The sequence below is a fragment of the Eleutherodactylus coqui genome, chromosome 4, assembly GCF_035609145.1.
Source record: "Eleutherodactylus coqui strain aEleCoq1 chromosome 4, aEleCoq1.hap1, whole genome shotgun sequence".
Taxonomy (NCBI): domain Eukaryota; kingdom Metazoa; phylum Chordata; class Amphibia; order Anura; family Eleutherodactylidae; genus Eleutherodactylus; species Eleutherodactylus coqui.
The window spans coordinates 59484114-59505929 of record NC_089840.1 but is presented as its reverse complement, the minus strand read 5'-3'; the positions used below and the strand labels follow the sequence as shown (position 1 = coordinate 59505929).

Below are 21816 nucleotides of genomic sequence, written 5' to 3'. Positions count from 1 at the left end.
TCTTGTTTTAATCGGACTTCAAATGGATGAAACAAATACTAGTATGCTGGAGGACCTAGTGTATTTTTCACAAATTGCAAAATTGTTATATCACTTGGTGCTCCACCGATCGCTAGTACAGGACCCTGAGTCCCCCGTCCCTCCTAGGCCGCTAGTACAGGACCCTGAGTCCCTCCTAGGCCGCTAGTACAGGACCCTGAGTCCCCCGTCCCTCCTAGGCCGCTAGTACAGGACCCTGAGTCCCCCGTCCTTCCTAGGCCGCTAGTACAGGACCCTGAGTCCCCCGTCCTTCCTAGGCCGCTAGTACAGGACCCTGAGTCCCCCGTCCCTCCTAGGCCGCTAGTACAGGACCCTGAGTCCCCCGTCCCTCCTAGGCCGCTAGTACAGGACCCTGAGTCCCCCGTCCCTCCTAGGCCGCTAGTACAGGACCCTGAGTCCCCCGTCCCTCCTAGGCCGCTAGTACAGGACCCTGAGTCCCCCGTCCCTCCTAGGCCGCTAGTACAGGACCCTGAGTCCCCCGTCCCTCCTAGGCCGCTAGTACAGGACCCTGAGTCCCCCGTCCCTCCTAGGCCGCTAGTACAGGACCCTGAGTCCCCCGTCCCTCCTAGGCCTCTAGTACAGGACCCTGAGTCCCCCGTCCCTCCTAGGCCTCTAGTACAGGACCCTGAGTCCCCCGTCCCTCCTAGGCCTCTAGTACAGGACCCTGAGTCCCCCGTCCCTCCTAGGCCTCTAGTACAGGACCCTGAGTCCCCCGTCCCTCCTAGGCCTCTAGTACAGGACCCTGAGTCCCCCGTCCCTCCTAGGCCGCTAGTACAGGACCCTGAGTCCCCCGTCCCTCCTAGGCCGCTAGTACAGGACCCTGAGTCCCCCGTCCCTCCTAGGCCTCTAGTACAGGACCCTGAGTCCCCCGTCCCTCCTAGGCCGCTAGTACAGGACCCTGAGTCCCCCGTCCCTCCTAGGCCGCTAGTACAGGACCCTGAGTCCCCCGTCCCTCCTAGGCCGCTAGTACAGGACCCTGAGTCCCCCGTCCCTCCTAGGCCGCTAGTACAGGACCCTGAGTCCCCCGTCCCTCCTAGGCCGCTAGTACAGGACCCTGAGTCCCCCGTCCCTCCTAGGCCGCTAGTACAGGACCCTGAGTCCCCCGTCCCTTCTTCCTGGCACATCTCCTGCGCACTGCCAATCCATTAAACTATAGGATTTATGGAAACCCTGCAAAAATACTGGTGAGGAGGAGCAGGGGACCCCTGTGTACTAGTAATTAGTGGAGGCCCCAGCTATCTTATCATTTTATCATCTACTTGTGGGTAGGTAATAATTATTCTTTATGGGAAATCCCTTCAAGCTAAGTAGCCTTCCCGAATGCACATTTGCCAAAGTCATTGGTCAGCAAAGAGACTTTAATTTTATATACTACAAATCATCTCACTCATATCACATCATATAATTGATCATTAGCAGCTCTTAAAGAAAAGAGATGTAAAAAAAAGATCTGGGCTAAGGAGTTAACACACTTTAAAAGTTTGCCGATTCCCAGATGTGTAGACAATGAGGATGCTAAATGGTCAGAGATAATTTGTACGCACATTGCTCAGCACAACATACGGTTGGGAATTCCAACTATGTAAGGCTTTGCTTATTAGGTATTCTACCCAATGCTGCTCTGTTCCCAAACTGCGCACATCCCTTTCTTCAGTAATTCCTTTTTTGATGAGAAGTTGCACTTTTTTTTTGCAGAAAGTAAAGCTATCCCCTTCCCTAATGTACGGGCTTGAAAGCTACAAGCATTTGCCTGCCTTACTTTATTGAGCTCTGCTTTTCAGATGTTAAAAGCACTCCCTCCCAGGATATATTCCTAATGAGGTTTTATAATTGTGTCCCTGGGGTGCTCTTTACGTAAGCCAGCAGCACTCTGGATCCAAGCTGGGCAGACCTGTTCAGCTACAATGATAACTGCTGTAATGAGTCCAGGGACACTGCAGAGATTAGCTGGGAGAATAACTGCTGGCCAGTGGAAGTCAAGAACACATTTGATTTAGGTCATTTATTATGTGGAAGAACTTGGCTGCAGATATCGCCCGTAGCAACTTGTCCTGGCATGGGTTTAAGCTAAATGCAGCCCTAAATATTTTCTGTAGTGGTGATTAAGCAGTTCTTGTGCTGTAATCAGGATAAATTAAATATATACACTACGTACAGTAGTTTATTCAAATCCTCATTTGTTCTATATGGTAACATACTAGTAATTATTAGGAAATTATAGCACCAATGTTTCTGGTGGCGCAATGCGCCACTTACTAATTTAATATAGTGAAAGGGATTGGAGTTGGTCACAGTTGCTAAACCAGCAGAGCCGGACAGCAGCCGTGTGCTTACAGGACCTGTGATGAGGTCACCGTGGCTCTGAGCTTTGCTCCTGATCACATGACAGTCACGTCATCACACGTCCTAAATCAGCAGAGCCGGACTGCAGCTGTGTGCATATAGGACCTGTGATGATGTCACAGTCATGTGATGATGTCACAGGGGCTCTGAGCTTCACTCCTGATCACATGACGGTCACGTCATCACAGGTCTTAAATCAGCAGAGCCGGAATGCAGCTGTGTGCTTACAGGACCTGTGATGATGTCACCGTCTTGTGATGATGTCACCATCATGTGATGTCACCGGGGCTCTGAGCTTCGCTCCTGATCACATGTAGGTGACGTCATCACAGGTGCTAAACAAGCAGAGCTGGACAGCAGACATGTGGAGCCCCGGTGACTGACCATAGGAAATGCCTCATTCAGTGGACAGGGATGAAGGACCTGTGATGACATTGCCGCCATGTAATCGGGGGCAGAGCTCAGAGGCCCATTGACTGATCACATGACTGTGACCTCATCACAGGTCCTGTAAGCACATGGCTGCTGTCTGGTTCTGCTGGTTTAGGACCTGTGATGATGTGAACGCCATGGGATCAGGAGCGGAGCTCAGAGCCCCGGTGACTGATCACATGATGGTGACCTCCTCACAGGTCCTGCAAGCTCACGGCTCTGCTGGTTTAGAAACTGTGACCAACTCCAATCCCTTTCACTGTATTATATTAGTAACCTGTAACTCACTCACGGACAGAGGTAGTCGTTAGTATTTTGATTGTTTCCAAACTTCCATACATTTGCCATTGTTATTTTGTCTGATTGACAGTTTCTCCTTTTCTCCATCCTTTCTCTTTGAGCAACTTTCCGGTTTTAGGACCAAATTCTGTCACAGGACCAAAGGGGAAGGTGGTTATATTACCTGTAGTTGTTCTTCTTTGCCTCCCCTCCCATCCACTGGTTTCAGGCTCTGTTTCCGACCGTCCAAGATGTCTGCAGCAATTTTTTTTATGTACCCAATGCACACTGTGCATTGCCCTTTGATTGGCCAATGCCACTCACATGAACAGCTCTGGCCAATAAGAGAGAGCAGGTATAGTGCATTGGTAGTCTAACACTACCAATGCTCTGCGGTGGATTAGATAGCCTGAAGATTGCACCCCTTGAAAATCAGGGTAGGGCTAATTATCGGGATAGGTCTTATTTTTGGGGAAGCACTGTATAAGTGGGCCACTATGTTGATGTCTATCCAAGGAGTAAAAAGTACTTCTGCAGCATTGCTTGAATTCACATTATACCTCACCCTAACTATATAGTTATTACATTATGAACCATACATCTGATCCATATACTTAATTTAATACAGTTTAATAATTTCTTACCTATTCGAAGGGGTTCTCCTTTTAGATAATCCCTACTTGTTAGAAAGATTCCTTCAATAATGATTTGGTTTTCTAAACTGGACAACCCTTTATGATCTTTTGTAATATTGTACACTTGGCCATCGATGTCTGCTAGAAGATACAACCTTGCACATTACTGCTTCTGGATCTGTCTTGAGATAAATTCTGTTACAGGCTATAGAATCGTTTTCTGTCTGACAAGTGAAGCATTTTCACATAATTGCTCCTTTCGTGCTAAATGAATAATTATTTCGCCAGATAAAATGCTTTCTTTATCTTTGCAGCATTGCAATGGCTACAAAAGAAAATATGACATCGCAGAGGGGACTGTTGAAATCCATACAAAGCCGGATGAATACGTTGGCTAGTATCCTTATGAGCATGATAATAGTTGTATATATCCATATTTGTACAGGTGAACAACCACATTAGGGCTCCAACCCCCTAGCGATAGGTTTTTTTTTTCGATGCGAGAGTGATTGATTGAAAACGCATGATTATGAAACCATACTCATTTGTGTTGTGTGCAATGAAGCCTCACAGCGCAAAGAGAAACCTGCGTTATTGCCCATTGTTTTCAATGGGGCCAGCGCTGCCGCCAGCCCCATTGAATACAGTGGGCAGTAGCGCAGGTTTTTCTTAGCGCTGCGAGGCTTGAGTCTACACGATGCAAATGAGTATGAAACCATTGCAAATCATTGGTTTCATAATCATGTGTTTTCACTCCCTCTCGTATCGCAAAAAAAAACATATCGCTAGGGGTTGGAGGCCTTAAAGCGCCTTCATACGACCGTATATCGGCCGGGTGCCGATATACGGCGTCTCTCTCTGCCGGGGGAGGAGGCTGGAAGATCCGGGAGCAGTGCACTGAGCTCCCACCCCTCGTCACTATTTGCAATGGGAATGGGCGGAACGGGGCGGAGCTAAGTTACAAAACTTAGCTCTGCCCCCTCCCGTTGCAAATAGTGGCGAGGGGCAGAGAGGGGGCGGGAGCTCAGTGCACTGCTCCCGGCTCTTCCAGTCTCCTCCCCCTGTAGAGAGGGACACCGTATATCGGCACCTGGACGATATACGGTTGTCTGAAGGTGCCCTTAAAGTGGAATTTGAGTAAAAGCTAAATATTTAACGGTTACCCATGTCTGGCACAATTCACAAGCAACGATATAGAGGAAAAGTTCTTTTAGGAGCGGCTTATTAGTTGGGTGAAACACTGCTCAGTCATTCTCTGACTATTTTTACTTAAAGCTTTTCAGTGCTTTTTCACTGCCTTCTTGTTTTAGTAGTTTAAACACTTTCTTTTTGCTGTTTTTTGCACCCTTTACATCTTCATTCATTTTCTCCTACTCATAACCCTTTTACTCCTGTAAGGTATGAACTGCTCACAGTGAGTATTTAAGATGCTTCTAAAAAATTCCCATTTGTTTGCCGGAGCGGCCCCTTCAGTGCAAGCGCGTCTAATCCAGGGAGAAGGCGGCTTTGGTCAGCGCCATGGAGACAGGGACGCCAGCACCGGAGGGGGTAAGTGTATAACGTCTGTATGGCTAATATTTAATGTACCTTGTATATTACAAAGTGCATTAATATGGCCATACAGAAGTGCTTAACCCCACTTGCTATCGCGGGACAACCCCTTTAAGTTCTCCACCCATTCACAGCTTTCATCCAACCAGGTGTCTGTTATTCCCACTATGTTATAGTTTTCCTCAGACATAATTACTTCCAGTTCGTCAACCTTATTGGTCAGACTTCTAGCATTAGTCATCATACAGTTGAGAAAGTTTTGGTAATTTTTATTTTAAGTGTATCCCGACAGTTCTAACTCTACTAACTCCTCTCACTGATCCACTCTCATTGTCATTACTAAGTCTCAGATCACTACACTGTCTTCTGCTCTATCTCTTGGGTTGCCCTCCCCAGTCCCTACTTTAAACACTCCTTCAACCTTCTTCCCCCAGCATAGCTGCACCCTCCCCATTGAGATGCAGCCCATCCCAATGATAAAACCTGTAGCCAACAACAAAGTCTCCAAATCCAGTTCTCCAAGAACCCAAATCCCTCCTTCCTACTCTAACTTTTGAGACCCTTTTTTAAATCCCCAACCTCCTGGGTGTGACACAGATAGTATTTTCAGAAAATACTAGTTTGGAGGTCCTTGCCCTAAGCTTACATCCTAGTTCCCTGAAATCCTTTTTACGACCCTACACCTACTTCTAACTTTGTAGTTTGTGCCAATAGGTTACATGACTACTGGATCCTCATCAGCCCTTCCCGGTGATGTGTCAAATTCAAGCGCAAGGAAGACACCACACCGATGATCCCGATCATTGTTTCAGATTGCCTTGTCTGTCCCCCTAATAATTGAGTTCCCCACTACCAAGACCTGTCTAGTCTGCCTTGCGCTCCTATTCCCCTTTGTACTAGAGTAGACATGCCCCTGGCGGTCAGAGGCAATGTCATGCTGGAGTATTGCTAATCTTGTAATAGCTCTCCCCTCATTTGCCAACTTTTCAAACTTGTTGGTGTGTGCCAGTTCAGGACTAGCCTCCCTGGCACTCTTCCCTCCACCTTTCCTTCTAACTGTCACCCAACTAGCTGCCTGCACTTCCATACTACCATTGAGCCCCACATCTGCCTCAGCGAGTCCCTGCTCAATGAGCAGAAAACCTTTTCCAGGTTGCTAATAAATCTCCATCATGCAAGCTGTACATTTAGATCCAGAACCTGGGCTTCCAAATGTGCAACATGCTCCCATTTCATAGAGCAATATACACCCTGAAATCGCTGTTCTCAACGACTGCGTACATGGCGCAAGATGTACACTGGACAACATTGTCAATCATGAATCGCATTCTAATTGGGGATCGTACAGATAAAAATTAAGTAATTAAGTAAAAATTAAGGGAAAAATAGCAGTACATGGATATGTGACTCACTTTTAAAGTCCCCCGACTTTTAAGTTACACACACTTAAAAACATCCACACTTTACATCAAGCACATGTCGCCGCACTCCAGCGGTCACTCTGTTGTTTTGTTGAAATGGTAACTCCTGCAATGAATCCTCTGTTTGGAAAGGACTCAGCAAGTTCAGCAAGTGCAATTTATCAGACCTTAATTAGGTAACCCTGCCCTTAATTAATCACCTATGCAGGCCACTAGAGATCGAACACAATACCAAAGTCAGTTTTTTTTTTTTTTTTTTTTTTTTTTAAATGTAACAATATATGTACCGTATATACTCGAGTATAAGCCGAGTCAATAAGTTTTACCACAAAAAACTGGTAAAACGTATTGACTCGAGTATAAGTCTAGCTATACTCGAGTATATACTAAGTAAAAAAAAAACGCAAGACCCACCTCTCAGCCGGCGTCTGTGTCCCCGGTGCGATGCTCTTCCTGGCTGTGCGGCAAGCTGGTTCAGACTTCTCCCCGCTGTCATCTTCCTGGCTCGGTTTTCAATTCCCCCGCCATCAGCACTGTGTAACTAAGCGCTGTGATTGGATCGAGTGCCAGCCAATCACAGTCGGCGCTTGATAAACCAATCACAGCCATGCAGTGATGTCATTCACTGAATGGCTGTGAATGATCGAGCGCCGGCTGTGATTGGCTGGCGCTCGATTCAATCACAGCGCTTAGTTAAACAGAGCTGACGGCGGGGGAATTGAAAACCAAGCCAGGGAGATGACGGCGGGGAGAAGTCTGAAGTAGCTTGCCGCACCTCCGGGGACACAGACGCTGGCTGAGAAGTGGGTATTGCTTTTTTTTTTTTACCTCGATTATAAGCCGCGGAGGGCTTCTTCAACACATTTTTTGTGCTGAAAATCTCTGCTTGTACTCAAGTATATGCGGTACTTTTAATACCCCGTTTTCCCCGAAAATAAGACACTGTCTTATATTAATTTGTTTTCAAAAAGGCTTAACTTTTTTACATGTATAGCTGCCTGGACACTATTTAAATTGACTTTTTTAATTAACTGTTAGCAGGGCTTAAAGGGGTTGTCTTGCGCCGAAACGGTTGTTTGTTTTTTTCAATAGGCCCCCCGTTCAGCGCGAGACAAACCCAAGGGATGGGTTAAAAAAAAATATATATATATTACTTACCCGAATCCCTGCTGTGCAACGACTTCTTTCTTCCTTCTCCAAGATGGCCGCCGGGATCTTCACCCACGATGCACCGCGGGTCTTCTCCCATGGTGCACCGTGGGCTCTGTGCGCTCCATTGCCGATTCCAGCCTCCTGATTGGCTGGAATCGGCACACGTGACGGGGCAGAGCTACGATGACGCGGGACCAGCTCTCCAGCACGAGCGGCCCCATTCACCAGGCAAAAGACCGGACTGCGCAAGCGCGTCTAAAAACGCCAGAAGACAGCGAATTTAGACGGATCCATAGCGACGGGGACGCTAGCAACAGAGCAGGTAAGTGAATAACTTCTGTATGGCTCATATTTAATGCACGATGTATATTACAAAGTGCATTAATATGGCCATACAGAAGTGCTGAACCCCACTTGCTGCCGCGAGACAACCCCTTTAATTTTGGAGTAGGGCTTATATTTCAAGCATTCTCAAAAAGCCTGAAAAATCATTTTGCATCCTCAAAAATTCTGGAAAATCATGCTATGTTCTTATTTTCAGGGAAACGGGGTATAACAGGATAATCTTCCAAAACTCTAGGAAAGACAAATCTAGCTACAATGTATAAGCTATAAACCCACTGTGACTTGATATAAAACACAAATCTAAATAAAAATAAGCAGAGATTTCACATGATTTTAAGTGACACAGACCTAAAACCAGCACACTTTACATCAAACACGTGTTGCCACGCTCCAACAGTTGCTCTGTAGTTTGGTTTCAGTAGCCATCAGCAGCAGTAACTCCGGCAATGAATGCCTTGTTTTGGAACATTGTGACTCGAGGTAGTTCAGAGATTGCACTGCTTCTATGAAATGACTTTTCAGTCTTTCTCTTGCACTCTCAATCCCTCACATATGGTTGGTGGAAAATAAGCCTTCAGGGAGCCGTTTTCCATTCAGAGTGTTAGTAAGCAGTTTCACAAATTGCATTGTCAGCCGAAATCTTTTTGACCACAACTATAGCATAACTATATAACTTTTATATATGCTGTTCTGACAGTAATGTACATTTTGTATTTTCACACTTCAAATTGGCCTTTCAGACATTTGCTGTACATCTCTAGTATATTGCACTTTTCTCTTTTTGGTTCTATAGAATTTTACAGATATTACCATATGCATAACAATTATTAAAGAGTAAACTGTAGTCAGGGATAGTGATCATCATTAACTCCTTAGTGACACGGCCTATTCTGGACCTAAGGACGTGACTATTTTTGGTGGATTTTCATTTCTACTTTTCAAAAGCCGTAACTTTATTTTTTTTCAATATGGCCCTGCAAGGGCTTGTATTTTTAGAGCAAGATGTAGTTCTTATTGGCACCATTTGGAGAACGTATGGCTTTTTTTATTGCTTTTATTGCGTTTTTTTGGTGGAGAGGGGAAATGAGCATTTTTGCTCCCTTGTAGCTTGTTTTTTTTTTTTTTCTCTTTCATGGCATTTGCTGTGTTTTTTCAATTTATTGTACAGGATTTTACAGATGTCATGATAGTAAGTGTGTATGTTTAACTTTTTTTTTCTTTCTTTTAAACAAGAGAAAGTGTGCAAGAAAGTATTTTATTTCTTTCTATGTCTTTGTAAGGGACTTGAATTTGCAACGCTGTGATCGCTCTGATAGTACACTGCAGTACTTATCATAGCGATCACAAGCCATGGCAGACCCAGACGCCATTGACTAGTGCCTAGTTGCCATGGCAACCCATCAGGCTTTTCATAATTATATGACAGAGGGCTGATGACGTCACAGAGGGAGAGCCATCCCTCTGTGAACTATTTACATGCCATAATCAACATTGATCGTGCCATGTAAGGCCTCGTGTCCACAGGGAAATTTGGGCCCACACGGATTCTCCATGCAGAATCCTGCAGTGGGTCCCTCTTTTCCCGCAGACATGAGGCCTCAAAATCGATTATGCTCACCTCTCCTGATGCTGCGGTTCTCCCCTCCGTTGCTGCCGGATTTTCTTTCCTTGGCCCGGCAGATGTGCTCGGGGGGCGGCGGCAGCATGCCGTGCACATGCGCCGTGCACATTCCTTTTAAACTCCCGCGGTCCCACGGATGCATTGACAGCTGTAGGTGTGCCGCGGGACCTGACGGCCTCCAAAAGCTTCAATAGAAGCCGCAGGGGCTGTCCGTGCGGAAAACCCACAGAAAATGGAGCATGCAGTGGGTGGTTTCCCACACGTGCAATCCGTGCGCCAGGGAAAAATGACATCTGCAGATATTTAATTACCAGCGGGTGTCTAATGATTCCCTATGGGTGCGGATCACGCGTGCGGAACACCCGCACGGATTTCTTAAATCCATTTTGCTTGTGGACATTGGGTCTGTGGGGTTTGTTAGCGGGGATTGGTGTTCTCACTGATCCCAGCTGTTGCAGCGTGAGGTTGGCTGTCAGTCACCGCAGCTCCTGCTGCGGATGCCATGGGTTCAACCTCTGAGCTCTCACCATCCATACAAGGTAAGTGCATGCCCATTCGCAGGAACACCTTCTCACCCAGGGCGTACATATATGCCTTAAGGCAGGAAGGTTTTAAGAGTCTTTCTATCTTATAATATTGTGGCATGTTACTAGGATTAGCTGTGATAAGTAATTGGTAGGGAAGTGGTTCAATAATAATTTCTGTGCAAAAGAGAGATATTTCCAACAATGTCAATTTTCACTAAGGTAAATTGTGTGCATCGTACTAAATATCTGTGCATGTTATGATGAAAAATATTGTAAGGAAGGCTTAGACTAAAGGTAAAAAAATGGTAGGAGCATTTGTCTTATGACAGTTGCACTTTAAGGAGTGCCTGCTAGAGATGAGCGAGCATACTTGCTAAGGACAATTACTCGATCGAGCATTGTCCTTAGTGAGTACCTGCCCGCTCGGAAGAAAAGGTTTGGCTGCTGGCGCAGGTGACAGGTGAGTTGCGGCAGTAAGCAGGGGGGAAAAGAGGGAGAGAGAGATCTCCCCTCCGTTCCTCCCCCGCCAGCAGCCGAACTTTTTCTTACGAGCGGGCAGGTACTCGCTAAGGGCAATGCTCCGTCGAGTAATTTCCCTTAGCGAGTATGCTCGCTCATCTCTAGTGCCTGCACTCCCCCCCTCCCCTCATATAACGCCATCTTTAGTCGTCAGGAGGTGCTGAACACTGCAGACAAAGTGCAGGTACTCTTTAAAGCTTGCAAGTAGAAGGTAAACAGAATACAGCAAAAATATGCTGCGGTCTGCAAGAGAACTGACGTATATTTTTCAACAAAATATCTCCCAAACATAAAGCCAGATCTAGACTGCAGTGGTGTAAAATAACAATCGTCATATCCTGGACTAGCCAAGTCCAAATCCAATAGAGAATGTGAAAATAGATTTAAAAAGAAAATTCAGTGCCTAGATGTCAAAGCTTACAGGTATATCCGCAGACTCAGACTGCAATGATAGCGATGCTGAGGCAACAAATATTGAGTGTACAGTTCTTGATTTTAAAAGGAGTTATCCTGGCAGCGCCCGCTGCAATTTCAAGCGCTGGCCACTACACAGAGGTCAGAGCAGTGGCTTCCGCTCCAAACCGGTTTTCCCGGCACTGACAATGGGCGCTGCCTGGAAAACCCCTTTTAAGATGACTTTAAAACTAAGCTGCCATATATATGCACCATATAAATAACACTATTTCTGGCCATTATATGACTTCTATCCTCTATTTTTTTTCCCATTTTCCCCCTTTACATCCTATATCTGTAATTCTCTGGTCTCTTAGAACTGGTGGAGCCTTTCTTGTTATGCTGTTTTCCATAGGCTATGCACAGAGAACTGCAGACTCTGCTCTCTATCAGGGAGGACCAAGTATAGCTGTAGTGAGCAGTGGAGATGTGAATAAATAGTATCTAATAACTCACTATTAGCAACAGCAGAACATCTAATTGCAAGTGTCTCTTATTCCCCACTGCTCTCATTAGACTGTAGCGAACAGGATGACTTGTCCCCACTTCCTCCACTTCCTGTTCAGCTGGCTACAGGGATACACTTCACAGCTGGCAGCAACTTAGGAGGAGGTGAAATCCTTAGTGGACAGCACTTTAAGGATTTTTCAGCACAAAATCGCCTTTATAGATTAAAGAATAGTTTTTTTCTAGTTATCACATTGGCTATCATATAAGCACATGTTGTTTAAAAAGTTAGCCACCATTTCAGTTATTTAGTATGTAGTAATTACTGTTTAATGCTATATTGCATATACAAATTTTGCTACTACTACACAAATGTTCTCATCGGTGGCTTTTATTGTTTTTTGAGTTTTTTTTCTTGGCACGTGAGCAGACTAATCAATGGAGAGTCAGGAGTCATAGGTTTAATTACTCCTAAACATGTTAATGAAAGGAGATCCAGGAAAAGTACTAAATATTTCAGCAGCTGTCTTGCTGACACCTCTTTTTTTTTTTGCTATTAATGGGAAAGTGTACTGAACAGTAACCAGCGACGTATTTCCACTGTGCTATTCTTCCCTTTTAGTTCCCTGTCACCACTATTAGGAAAGATATGATGAGCAACACTGAAGCAGAACACGAGCAAAGTTGCACTTTTTCATTCATATACTTAATGAGGGATGAAAATGTATTTGTCTTCAGAGATTGTTTGATTGTATGCAGATGGATAGATGGCAAACTCCACAGTATCAGCCGCACCAAAACAGATGTATTTGGGGGTTCTGAATAAAATTGCACAACTGTTATTTCCACCAACCATATAAAAATGCAGGATTCTTGCATTTTGATCAAAACTGAGGACCATCTGCCGCGTCCAGGTAAACTTTAATAGATGCATTCCTAAGTAAAGATACCTCTCTTTTGACAAAAAGCCTTCAAATGAATGTGAAAGCAGGATACCTGTCTATATACTCTCACTAAAGCACTTGGGACAGATGGGCAAATAGGGTGCACGGCAAAAGTGAAGGCAGCCACTGCTCTACAATGTACACGCAACAACCTCACTTCCAACAAATTAAATGTGAAGGTACACCAACCCATCCAATAAGGATGTAGCAAATGGGCCATAGGTGTAGCGTTAGGGGTTGCTGGGGTCGCAGTGGCGACCCAGCCCCTGCCCTCAGGGGGCCCCCGAGGTCGCCCTCCGCTATACACATATGCACATTCAGCGCATTAGTGGCTGGCCATTCTGTCTGCAGCAAGGCTCCAATCACAAGTAGGCAGAACGGCCAGCCTGAGAGGAAGCAGGGAAGAGCAGGAGGGTGGAGGAGGGAGGCAGTCACATGGGCCGGCAGTGATCATGTGATCATGTGCTGCCCCTGCCACCTGCTGAACGGAAGCTGCTGTGTCTGCCTGTGCTGCTGCTGTCACATGCGGGGGGGAGCTGAACTTTTGCACCCGGGCCGCTGAGCCTTTAGGTAAGCCCCTGAGATGGGCCCACATGCTTTGATCAAAATTACATTTTTATGCGCTTGGTATAAACAACAGTTGTGCAATTTTATTCAGATATTAAATGTGTAAGAGTATTGAAGCATGTTTTTGTTACTGTATTGTCGCAGCTATAGCACCTTCACATTTGTTTTATTTGTTGGAAGTGCTGACTGTCATGACAATTTAATGTACGGTGATACTATATGTACCAGTGCATCAAAGAGACGTCCAGCTGTTAGGACCTTAGTGTCTTTGATGAGTGCATGTACAGTAAGTATTATGGAAACCAGTGTGGACAACTTATGTCTTAGAACCATTCATGTCTAATGCCTGATGCCTGTTTCTAGTTGCTGTCCTTAACCCCGCTCCACAGATCGTTTCCCTGCAGTGAACAGTCTCATCCAGAGGATTAACCTCCGGAAGCGTCGGGATTCTCTCATCTTGGGCTCTGTTATCGGCATTTGCACTATCTTGCTGCTACTTTATGCTTTCCATTGATAACTGACACAGACTCTGCCACAAACCAGAGGAGCAGCAACGTCAGGATGGAGAAAACCATGGAAGTTGCAGCTCTGCACACACCAACTGTACATAAGGGAGTGGGGATATTACAGGAATACTTTACCTTTTATATTGGCAGGCTATAGTACTGGTAGCGTCCATGCTGCAGACCAGTAGCTGTACATAGTCATTGTCATCTAACCTTCTACGTACGTATCGAATTTTGCAATTTGTAAGAGGCTCATTGTTGTCTGTGATAGGAAATGGTTGAAATCGTACCCTGAAGGACCACTAATCCGATGTAAAGCTTAGGAATACACAGTGGCTTTGGGGTCACGTGACCAAAGATCGCAGTGCAATCCTCCAATCTAGTAATCTCGATAAAGTCAATGCAAGTCACAGTTGGATTGTTCGCCATCTGTGGTTGCATTCACAGTTACTTGCTAGTTGCACAGCGACCTGCATTGACATTTATGAGATCGCCATATCATAAGGTTACTGCGATCTTTGGTTGCAGCCGAAGTCACCATGTAGTCTTAGTCCTTATGGCGTCTAAATTTGCCATTTAAACTAGGGACACATCTCTTATAATGTACTGTATGGCAGGCAGACCGGTAAGGTTCTGTAGGTAGCCTCATGACTAATATTACTAGCGCAAATCTTATTGAGGTGTATGGGGATATCTCCAATTATACCAGACCTGTATATAACCAATTTACTAAGGACTGCTAAAACTCTTACCAAAGCATGCAGAGCAAACATGGCAGTCTCCAATATCCACACATCACAGATTACGTCATTTGTGGGAACATCATCTATATGTATTTGTGGTGACAGAGGAGGCACAGTGTAATGGTGTCGACGCCATTGTTTTGGCTTAGTTCTCCTTTTAGTGATTTTTTTTTTCCAGGAGATAGTAGATATCGGTTATTTATACTGTAACCATACAGTCCGTGTTTGACCAGACATTACAGAAGTAAAAATGTACAGTAACTATACCCATTTTAATTAAAAATGTATGTTAATAATCATCTTGGTGGAAAACTGGTAACATTACATTTTTACTTTACGGCCATTGCAATACTAGTGCGTAATAGGAAATGGGAAATACAATTTCCTTCTAATTGCCTTGTTAATCTGTCAGCCAAATGCAGGTTATTTTTTCTCTTTGGCGCTTCCGACTCAAATTGCTGTAAAACAGTGTATTCTGAAAGGGTGTAGGGAAGCAACAGTGAACCCGATTTATTAGTTGCTCTACTGTTGGATCACCGGTGCTTATTAAGGATGTTATAATTTACCACCCCAAATAATTTACCGCCTATGCACAGGATAAATGTTAAAGGGGTTTTGGCACTTTTTACTATTGATGACCTATTGTCAGGTTAGGTCATCAATAGCAGATCGTCAGGGATCCGTCATTCAAAATCTCCATCGATCAGCGGATCCTCCGATACACTGCCAGTGCAGCGGGGCCAGATGTCCACAAGGCTGGAAGTGTAATAGGCGGCTTCACTCCGATAGACAGCTTTGCACCTATTGATTTCAGTTATACTTCCCACCCTGACACACGGGGTTGGATGTCCAGGTCAGTGGTCAAGGTCGGAAGTGAAATAGATGGCTTAACTCCCGTTGGTATCAATGGGAGTGGACAGATCTCCACCGATCTGCTATTGATGACCTATCCAGAGGATATCAAAAGTTACAAAACCCCTGTAAGCATATGATCACTGTGGGTTCGACTACTGGGTCGCCCAGGGATCACAGAAACAGCACACCATAAGATTGTGAATAGAGCAGCGGTATGCATGTGGGACCATCACTCCATTCACATTTATGGGGCTGATGGAGATGGCCAAGCATACCGCACGGCCCTCTCCATAGACTGTGAATGTAGCAGTGGTCACTCATTACACTGCTGCTCCATTGATCCTTTCTCGTGATCCCTGGAGGTCCCAGTGGTTGGTTGTACCACCAGCAATCAGTCCTTTATTACCTATACTGTGGATAGGTTAGAAATGATTTTGGTGGAGTAACCTCTTTTAAGAGCATTTGCACAAAGTCATGTGTCTGTTTTTTATGTATTTTTTTTCTTTTTGCCCAAAACATGCATATATTCCAGCAAAGGAACGGCTGGACTAGAGGGCAGATTTCTTCCCTCTGGGATATATTTTTTTTGGGGGGAAAAGTTAAGGGGAAAAAAAAGACAAACCTGGGTATTCTATAATGCTGCATAGGTGTCCCTTAATGGATGCTATTCCAAAATTAAAGTGTATTACAGAGCTATTTATGTGTTTCTCTTGTAGACAAGTTTAGGGTATTTCAGATGCTACATTTTAGTGTTCATATTAAATTTACCCTCCAGTTTCGGGACAGATCTCTGACTGGAGGGTATCCTGTCAATATTGTATCTTCTCCTCCTGGCCTTTCGCTCCACCGGTTCCATTTTTCAGGTGGCCAAGCTATCTGTAGATGACCAGAGCATCTGTAGTGCACTGGTCGTGTTGGGACTACCAGATCACTGTAGTTGCTCTTATGATCGGCGCTGAACACTTCACAGGGTCTATTACATGATGGCCACTCGAAAACAAAGCACGGTCCAGTGGAAGACGGGCAGGACAAGAAGATAAAGTATCGTTAAGATACCCCTTCAGCCTCCAGTCCTGGGACAGAACCGTCCTAAAACTGGAGTGTCGTTTTAAGGCTACATTCACACGGGTGAGCGTGATATCGGGCTTAGAAACTCGGGCCAATATTTCACTTGCCACTACAGAGCCTTATGGTGATGTAAGGTCCGTTTAGTAAAACTACAGGAGTTCCAAGTATTTGGTCATTAATATAGCGCTTTCATGTTACTGTCCTTTAATAAATTGGCATTAGGTTGAGGGATTAGATTCAGACCACGTTTGTTTTAATTTGTGAAGATCTGCATGGAGAGAAATAGATCTACATGTATCATTGAAAGACTAACTCCAAGACTAGCTGAAAGCACAGAAGCAAACCTACATTGCTATATGATGTGCTGCCTGTAAGAAGGAATGTTCTGTATCTGTTCAAGCCTAGACAAAGAGGTAATTTAATGTATCTGTCCCCGTGCCTCCAGGATGCCTAAAGAGCGCAACTACTTATATGAAAGTTGCATAAAACACAGTAATAAATTATATTTTTCCCCTTAAGTTTAGATTATTGATTGTCAAGCTTTATACATAGAGGCTAAGTTTACTCCAGCAGATTCGGTACTCTACTAGCAGAGTGTTCACTGGCTCATTGTACCCAGATACTAAGCACATATAACTAATTAGTTCTGCAGAGAGGACTGGCCATTCCTAGAGACACACGGAGATGATTGTGGTACAGGGGGGCAGTTTTAAAGGAATTTTTTTTCTTTTTCTTCTTGCATGTGATGTATACCTGTTTGAAGACTTGCTGCAGAAAACCCTTCATTTTAGCAACCTGCAGAGGTTCCAGTGCCAAAATCTATAAAACCTAATACAAAGTAGATTTGACACTCCAGAAGATTAAAAATAATGTGCCCCTCCCTGTATTTAAAGGGATTGTCAGTTCAAATTTACCATCCAAACTGCAGGCATGATGTCATAGAGCAGGAGGAGCTGAGCAGATTGTTATATAGTTTTATGGGGGAAAGAGTCAGTTTAACTTATGTCTTATTCATTTAAAGCTCTACACATTCTGAGCTGAACAGTCCAATGGGCGGAGCTATCAGTGATTGACAGCTACCCCTGTATGTGCACAGGTTCTTGTCAATCACTGATAGCGCCGCCCATTGGACTGTTCACCTCAGAAGGTGCAGAGGTTTAAATTAGTAAAATACATGTTTTACTGACTCTTTCCCCATAAAACTATATATCGGTTTGCTCCGCTCCTGCTCTACAACATGACGTCTACAGTTTGCACAGTATTTTCAAGCTGACAGACTCCCTTTTAAAGGGGTTGTCCACTATTCGATAAAAGGATCTATTTTTTTTCCTCCTCCCATGTCCTTGGGCTATATGTTGTGTTTTTCAGCTCTGACCCAACCCCATAAATTTAAATTTATGTTGACCTGCAATACCATACACAACTGATTAACAGGTATGGCGCTGTGTCCGGAAAAGAAAAAAAAAAAAGCATTCCTTTTCTTATCTTAAATGGGCCATGTTTAGACTGGACAACTTATTTAATCGTTTGAGTGATAATTGAGCTTTTGCACAAACCATCTATGTGTTATTTAATTTGGCGCAACTAATGAGGATTTGAGATCAACATATATATGTCCTTAGTAGCCAAACTAAAAATCACATCTCCATTAGGCTCATTTATGATAAAGTTCACCAAAAATTGGTAATAGTAACACATTGCTTCCATATTACTCCAGAGAAAATGTCCTTTGGAATCTGATATAGTTTTTATACTAACAGCAAATAGATTTGTTTCTAGCCAGCTGTTGGCAAAAGCAAATACTAGTAGAATGCTTTGTAGCTAAGCTGAGGTGATCTAGTATCCTGTCAGATACTTCTCTTTTAGGTATACAGCTCCTATGCCATTCTATGTGCTTCTATGGCTACAGACTACAAACAAATTTTTCCTGCAGTCATGTGGAAGGGCTTATTCAAGTAGTGTGGAAATGGATGTTTTTGTTGCACGTGTTTATAGCCTTAGGCTGAAATAATACATGATTTTTCATGCAGTTTTTTGCTCCAAATATAGTTGTGGATACAAAATGGAAAAATGTCTTTTCTTTAATCTTTTCCATCTTTTTCGATCTGCTTCTGGCTCAAAAAGCTGCATATGTGATTCCAGTCGTCCTCTGGTAGGAGAAGGTACTGATGTAGGGGAGTAACACATAAATGCAGGTTCAGTGTACACAGGTCTTAGTTGTAGTCTATCACCATAAAGACACATTAGTCTGCATAGGGGCTGTGCGCCCAGAATTGTACGGAGCCATTTGTAAAGTTGCTTTTTTATTTTTAGATGTAACAGAGAAAATAAGTAAATCGCTCTTATACCATCATTAGCCATTAGGGCTATGTGGGGACATAGAAGTTCTGAAGTCTCCGGTTACATTATTCTCGTACAGTAGCCTGTCAATGTGAATTTATTTTTAAAGGGGGTATTCTGGGCATTTAACGCCTTGCAATATTGATGACCTATCCTCAGGATAAGTCATCAGTAGTGACAGGGTCTGCCCCTCGGAAACCCCAGCCCCTGCATTCACTTCAGCCGGGCCGGATGTTGACAGATCCGTCCACATTGGGGTTGGAACTGGAAGTGCAAGAGAAGGTATAACTCCCATTGAGCTATACCTTCTATTGCACTACTAGCTGCAACCCTCAATACGGACATATTGATCTCCGTCCCCACATTCACTGCAGCAATACTGGACGTCCGTATTGTGGGTTATAACTAGTAGTGCAATAGAAGGTATAACTCCCATTGAGCTATACCTTCTATTGCACTACTAGCTGCAACCCACAATAGGGACATCCGGTATTGCTGCAGTGAATGAACTATTGATGACCTATCCTGAGGATAGGTCATCAGTACTGCAAGTGAATAAATGCCCGGACTACCCTGGTAAAGGGAGTCTGTCAGCAGTTTTGCTGATACAGAACTGCTGACAGCTCTAGGTAAGGGGCCAGGGAATGGGATTTATTCATACTTGTGTCCAGAACTACAGTAGAAGCTGAACCGAAAAACTGAAGTTTTAATTGTCACACATCACTTTGGGAAGTACCATGAGGTCGGACCTACTTCTTGAAGTGCTCTCTGTTCTGTCATTTGAGCTGCTGAACAGCTCTGATTGACAGCTGTATCGTCCAGTCTGGAGACTGCTACATCTATCGATCTGATAGAGCGATGGGCTCTTCAGAGAGTAGTCCCACTCTCACAGCAATTCCCGAAGCGTCCCATGGATGATTAAAACTTTTATTTCTAGGTACAGCTTTCAATGAAATGGTGGCCACAAGTATGAATACACTGCTCTCCCCTGTCCCTAGTTAGATCTATCAGCAGTTTGGCATCAGTAAAACTGCTGACAGAATCTTTTTAATTACAACTGTGACTGTGAACATTAGAGCTTCAAGAAAACGTGAGATTTAAATGGGTCATCCAGGGACTGTGAAAACTCATCTAGAGTAGTTGGGTCGGAATAGTCCCTTCCGGCTAAGTTTGAACGAGCGGACACAAGGTATTACGGATTCTCCGTTGTTGATGACGTCATCGCTGAAGGCCTGGCTGTCAGTTCATTATACTGTAATAACTAAGCCTGATCCTCTGTCTATCTCTGCATCATCCATGATAGAAGGGGGCTATCGAAACAGACCTTCACTGATGATGTCACTGACAACGGGGGAACCACAATACCACAAGATCGCTCTTCGGAAATCAGACGGAAGTGGCTATTCTGATTCCCCTACTTTAGGTGAGTTTTTACAATCCCTTAATAACCCTTTTTTTAAAGCTCTCCAGCTAAAGAAATTTTGTGGTGATGTATAGATCTTTCAGAAATTTTCTTCGGTGATTGGGGGTCTTGGGGTCTTCACCATTCTCTAGAATGAAGCTAATAGTCTAATAGCATTAGTCATTATAAGCCGTTATACATGATGTTGCGGGACCAAAGTTGCCATGTAGCCCTAGCCTTAGACTTCATGGGCACTTGGGTCCTTAATTACCAAATATTGGAACAACACCCTGCAAGGGGTAGAAACAAGTTCCTAAAAAACTTTCTGTGGGAATGTCTCCCTTCCCTGAACTGCAGTTTGTTCTCATATTGGTAATTAGAAATCGGAGAAAACTGAAGTTTCATAGTGTACATGCAGCCTTAGGTGAGTGGTGGCTATAGAAATGTCTGAAGATGGCTGTATGGGAGAAACTGATAGCAGCCAAACATGCTGTGCTCCATTACTGTATTTTAGCTGGATTACATCTGCCACCAAATATTGGTTGCAACTTTCACTTCATGCAATTCTATCACTTGACAATCATATCCTATAGAAATTGCGATTATCCTGAATAGTTGATAGCAAGCCATGTTGTGGTCTTCATTTACACAAACTCGTATAATAGGGATCACGTGGCTGAAATTACAGCGTTGCCCTGGCCACTTTTGGCACTGGACACCATAAGGCAGAAATTGCTATATGGGTGAGCATAAATGAAAACTTCCTTCACTTCTGTTGTCCTGTGCTATCTAGTGGTAGCTTGTGTAGGCAATTAAATGTGAAGGCAATAATTCACTGTATCCCTGCATGGACATTGTCGAGGGACTTCGGTTGAAATGTGACCAAATTTTCAATGTCTGATTTAAGCATCCCAGTATTTCAACAGAGGGGAGTGGAATAGGTAAAAAATTAAAGCGATTGTCAACCAAAAACGTAAAACTTTTTTTTTTTGGGGGGGGGGGGGGAGAGATTACAATTTTGTAGTATAAATTTTTTTTTTAAGATAGTTTCTTTTGCCACCATGTATAGGGACCTGTAACTTGTATTATGTCCAAGTGTTTATGGCATTTGTAAACTGCAGCACTGTAGTGAAGTACAAGGAGAACTGACACAAGCCGCCATACTACTCCCTATCAGGCATCCTTCACATAGTGTTCAGCAAATCCTCTATTCTGTACACTTTTCTTTTTTCTATCAAATATGAGAACTGACCCAAGAACAAAGGTGAATAGAAATTGTGAATGCCGCGTTAAACAGACTAAGTAGACCAAGAGTAAAACATGCTAAAGTTATTACCTGCCACTGGAATTTCAACATTGTAAGAGAAGTACAAATTCAAATCAATACATTTCATTCTTTCAAGATGGTAGTAGTGCCCTAGAAATATTATGACTGGATCTTATGGAAGCTCCACAGGTTTATGGGATTGTAGTATCGCTTGTACTACTTAAGGGAGTCTTCCGACAGGCGTATTACTGAACTGTATGAAACCCTTATATTAAGCTCCAAAAATGTCATTGGATGTCATCATTTGTATGAGAGATAATTGAGCCATAATGCATATGAATAAGCCCTAATAAGGAGGGG

The 21816-nt window shown here is 44.0% G+C and overlaps 1 protein-coding gene across 2 annotated transcripts in view; it reads left to right on the top strand.

Annotated features, from left to right (window-relative positions):
* GOSR1 (golgi SNAP receptor complex member 1) overlaps positions 1-17399 on the top strand; it is a 76680-nt gene extending 59281 nt beyond the window's left edge. For both annotated transcript variants that reach the window (XM_066599540.1, XM_066599539.1), the window contains exons 8-9: positions 4043-4125; positions 13665-17399. In XM_066599540.1, coding sequence (XP_066455637.1) covers positions 4043-4125; positions 13665-13789 — 208 coding nt within the window. In that variant the 3' untranslated portion in view covers positions 13790-17399. The remainder of the gene's footprint in view (positions 1-4042; positions 4126-13664) is intronic.
* Positions 17400-21816: the final 4417 nt, after the last annotated feature.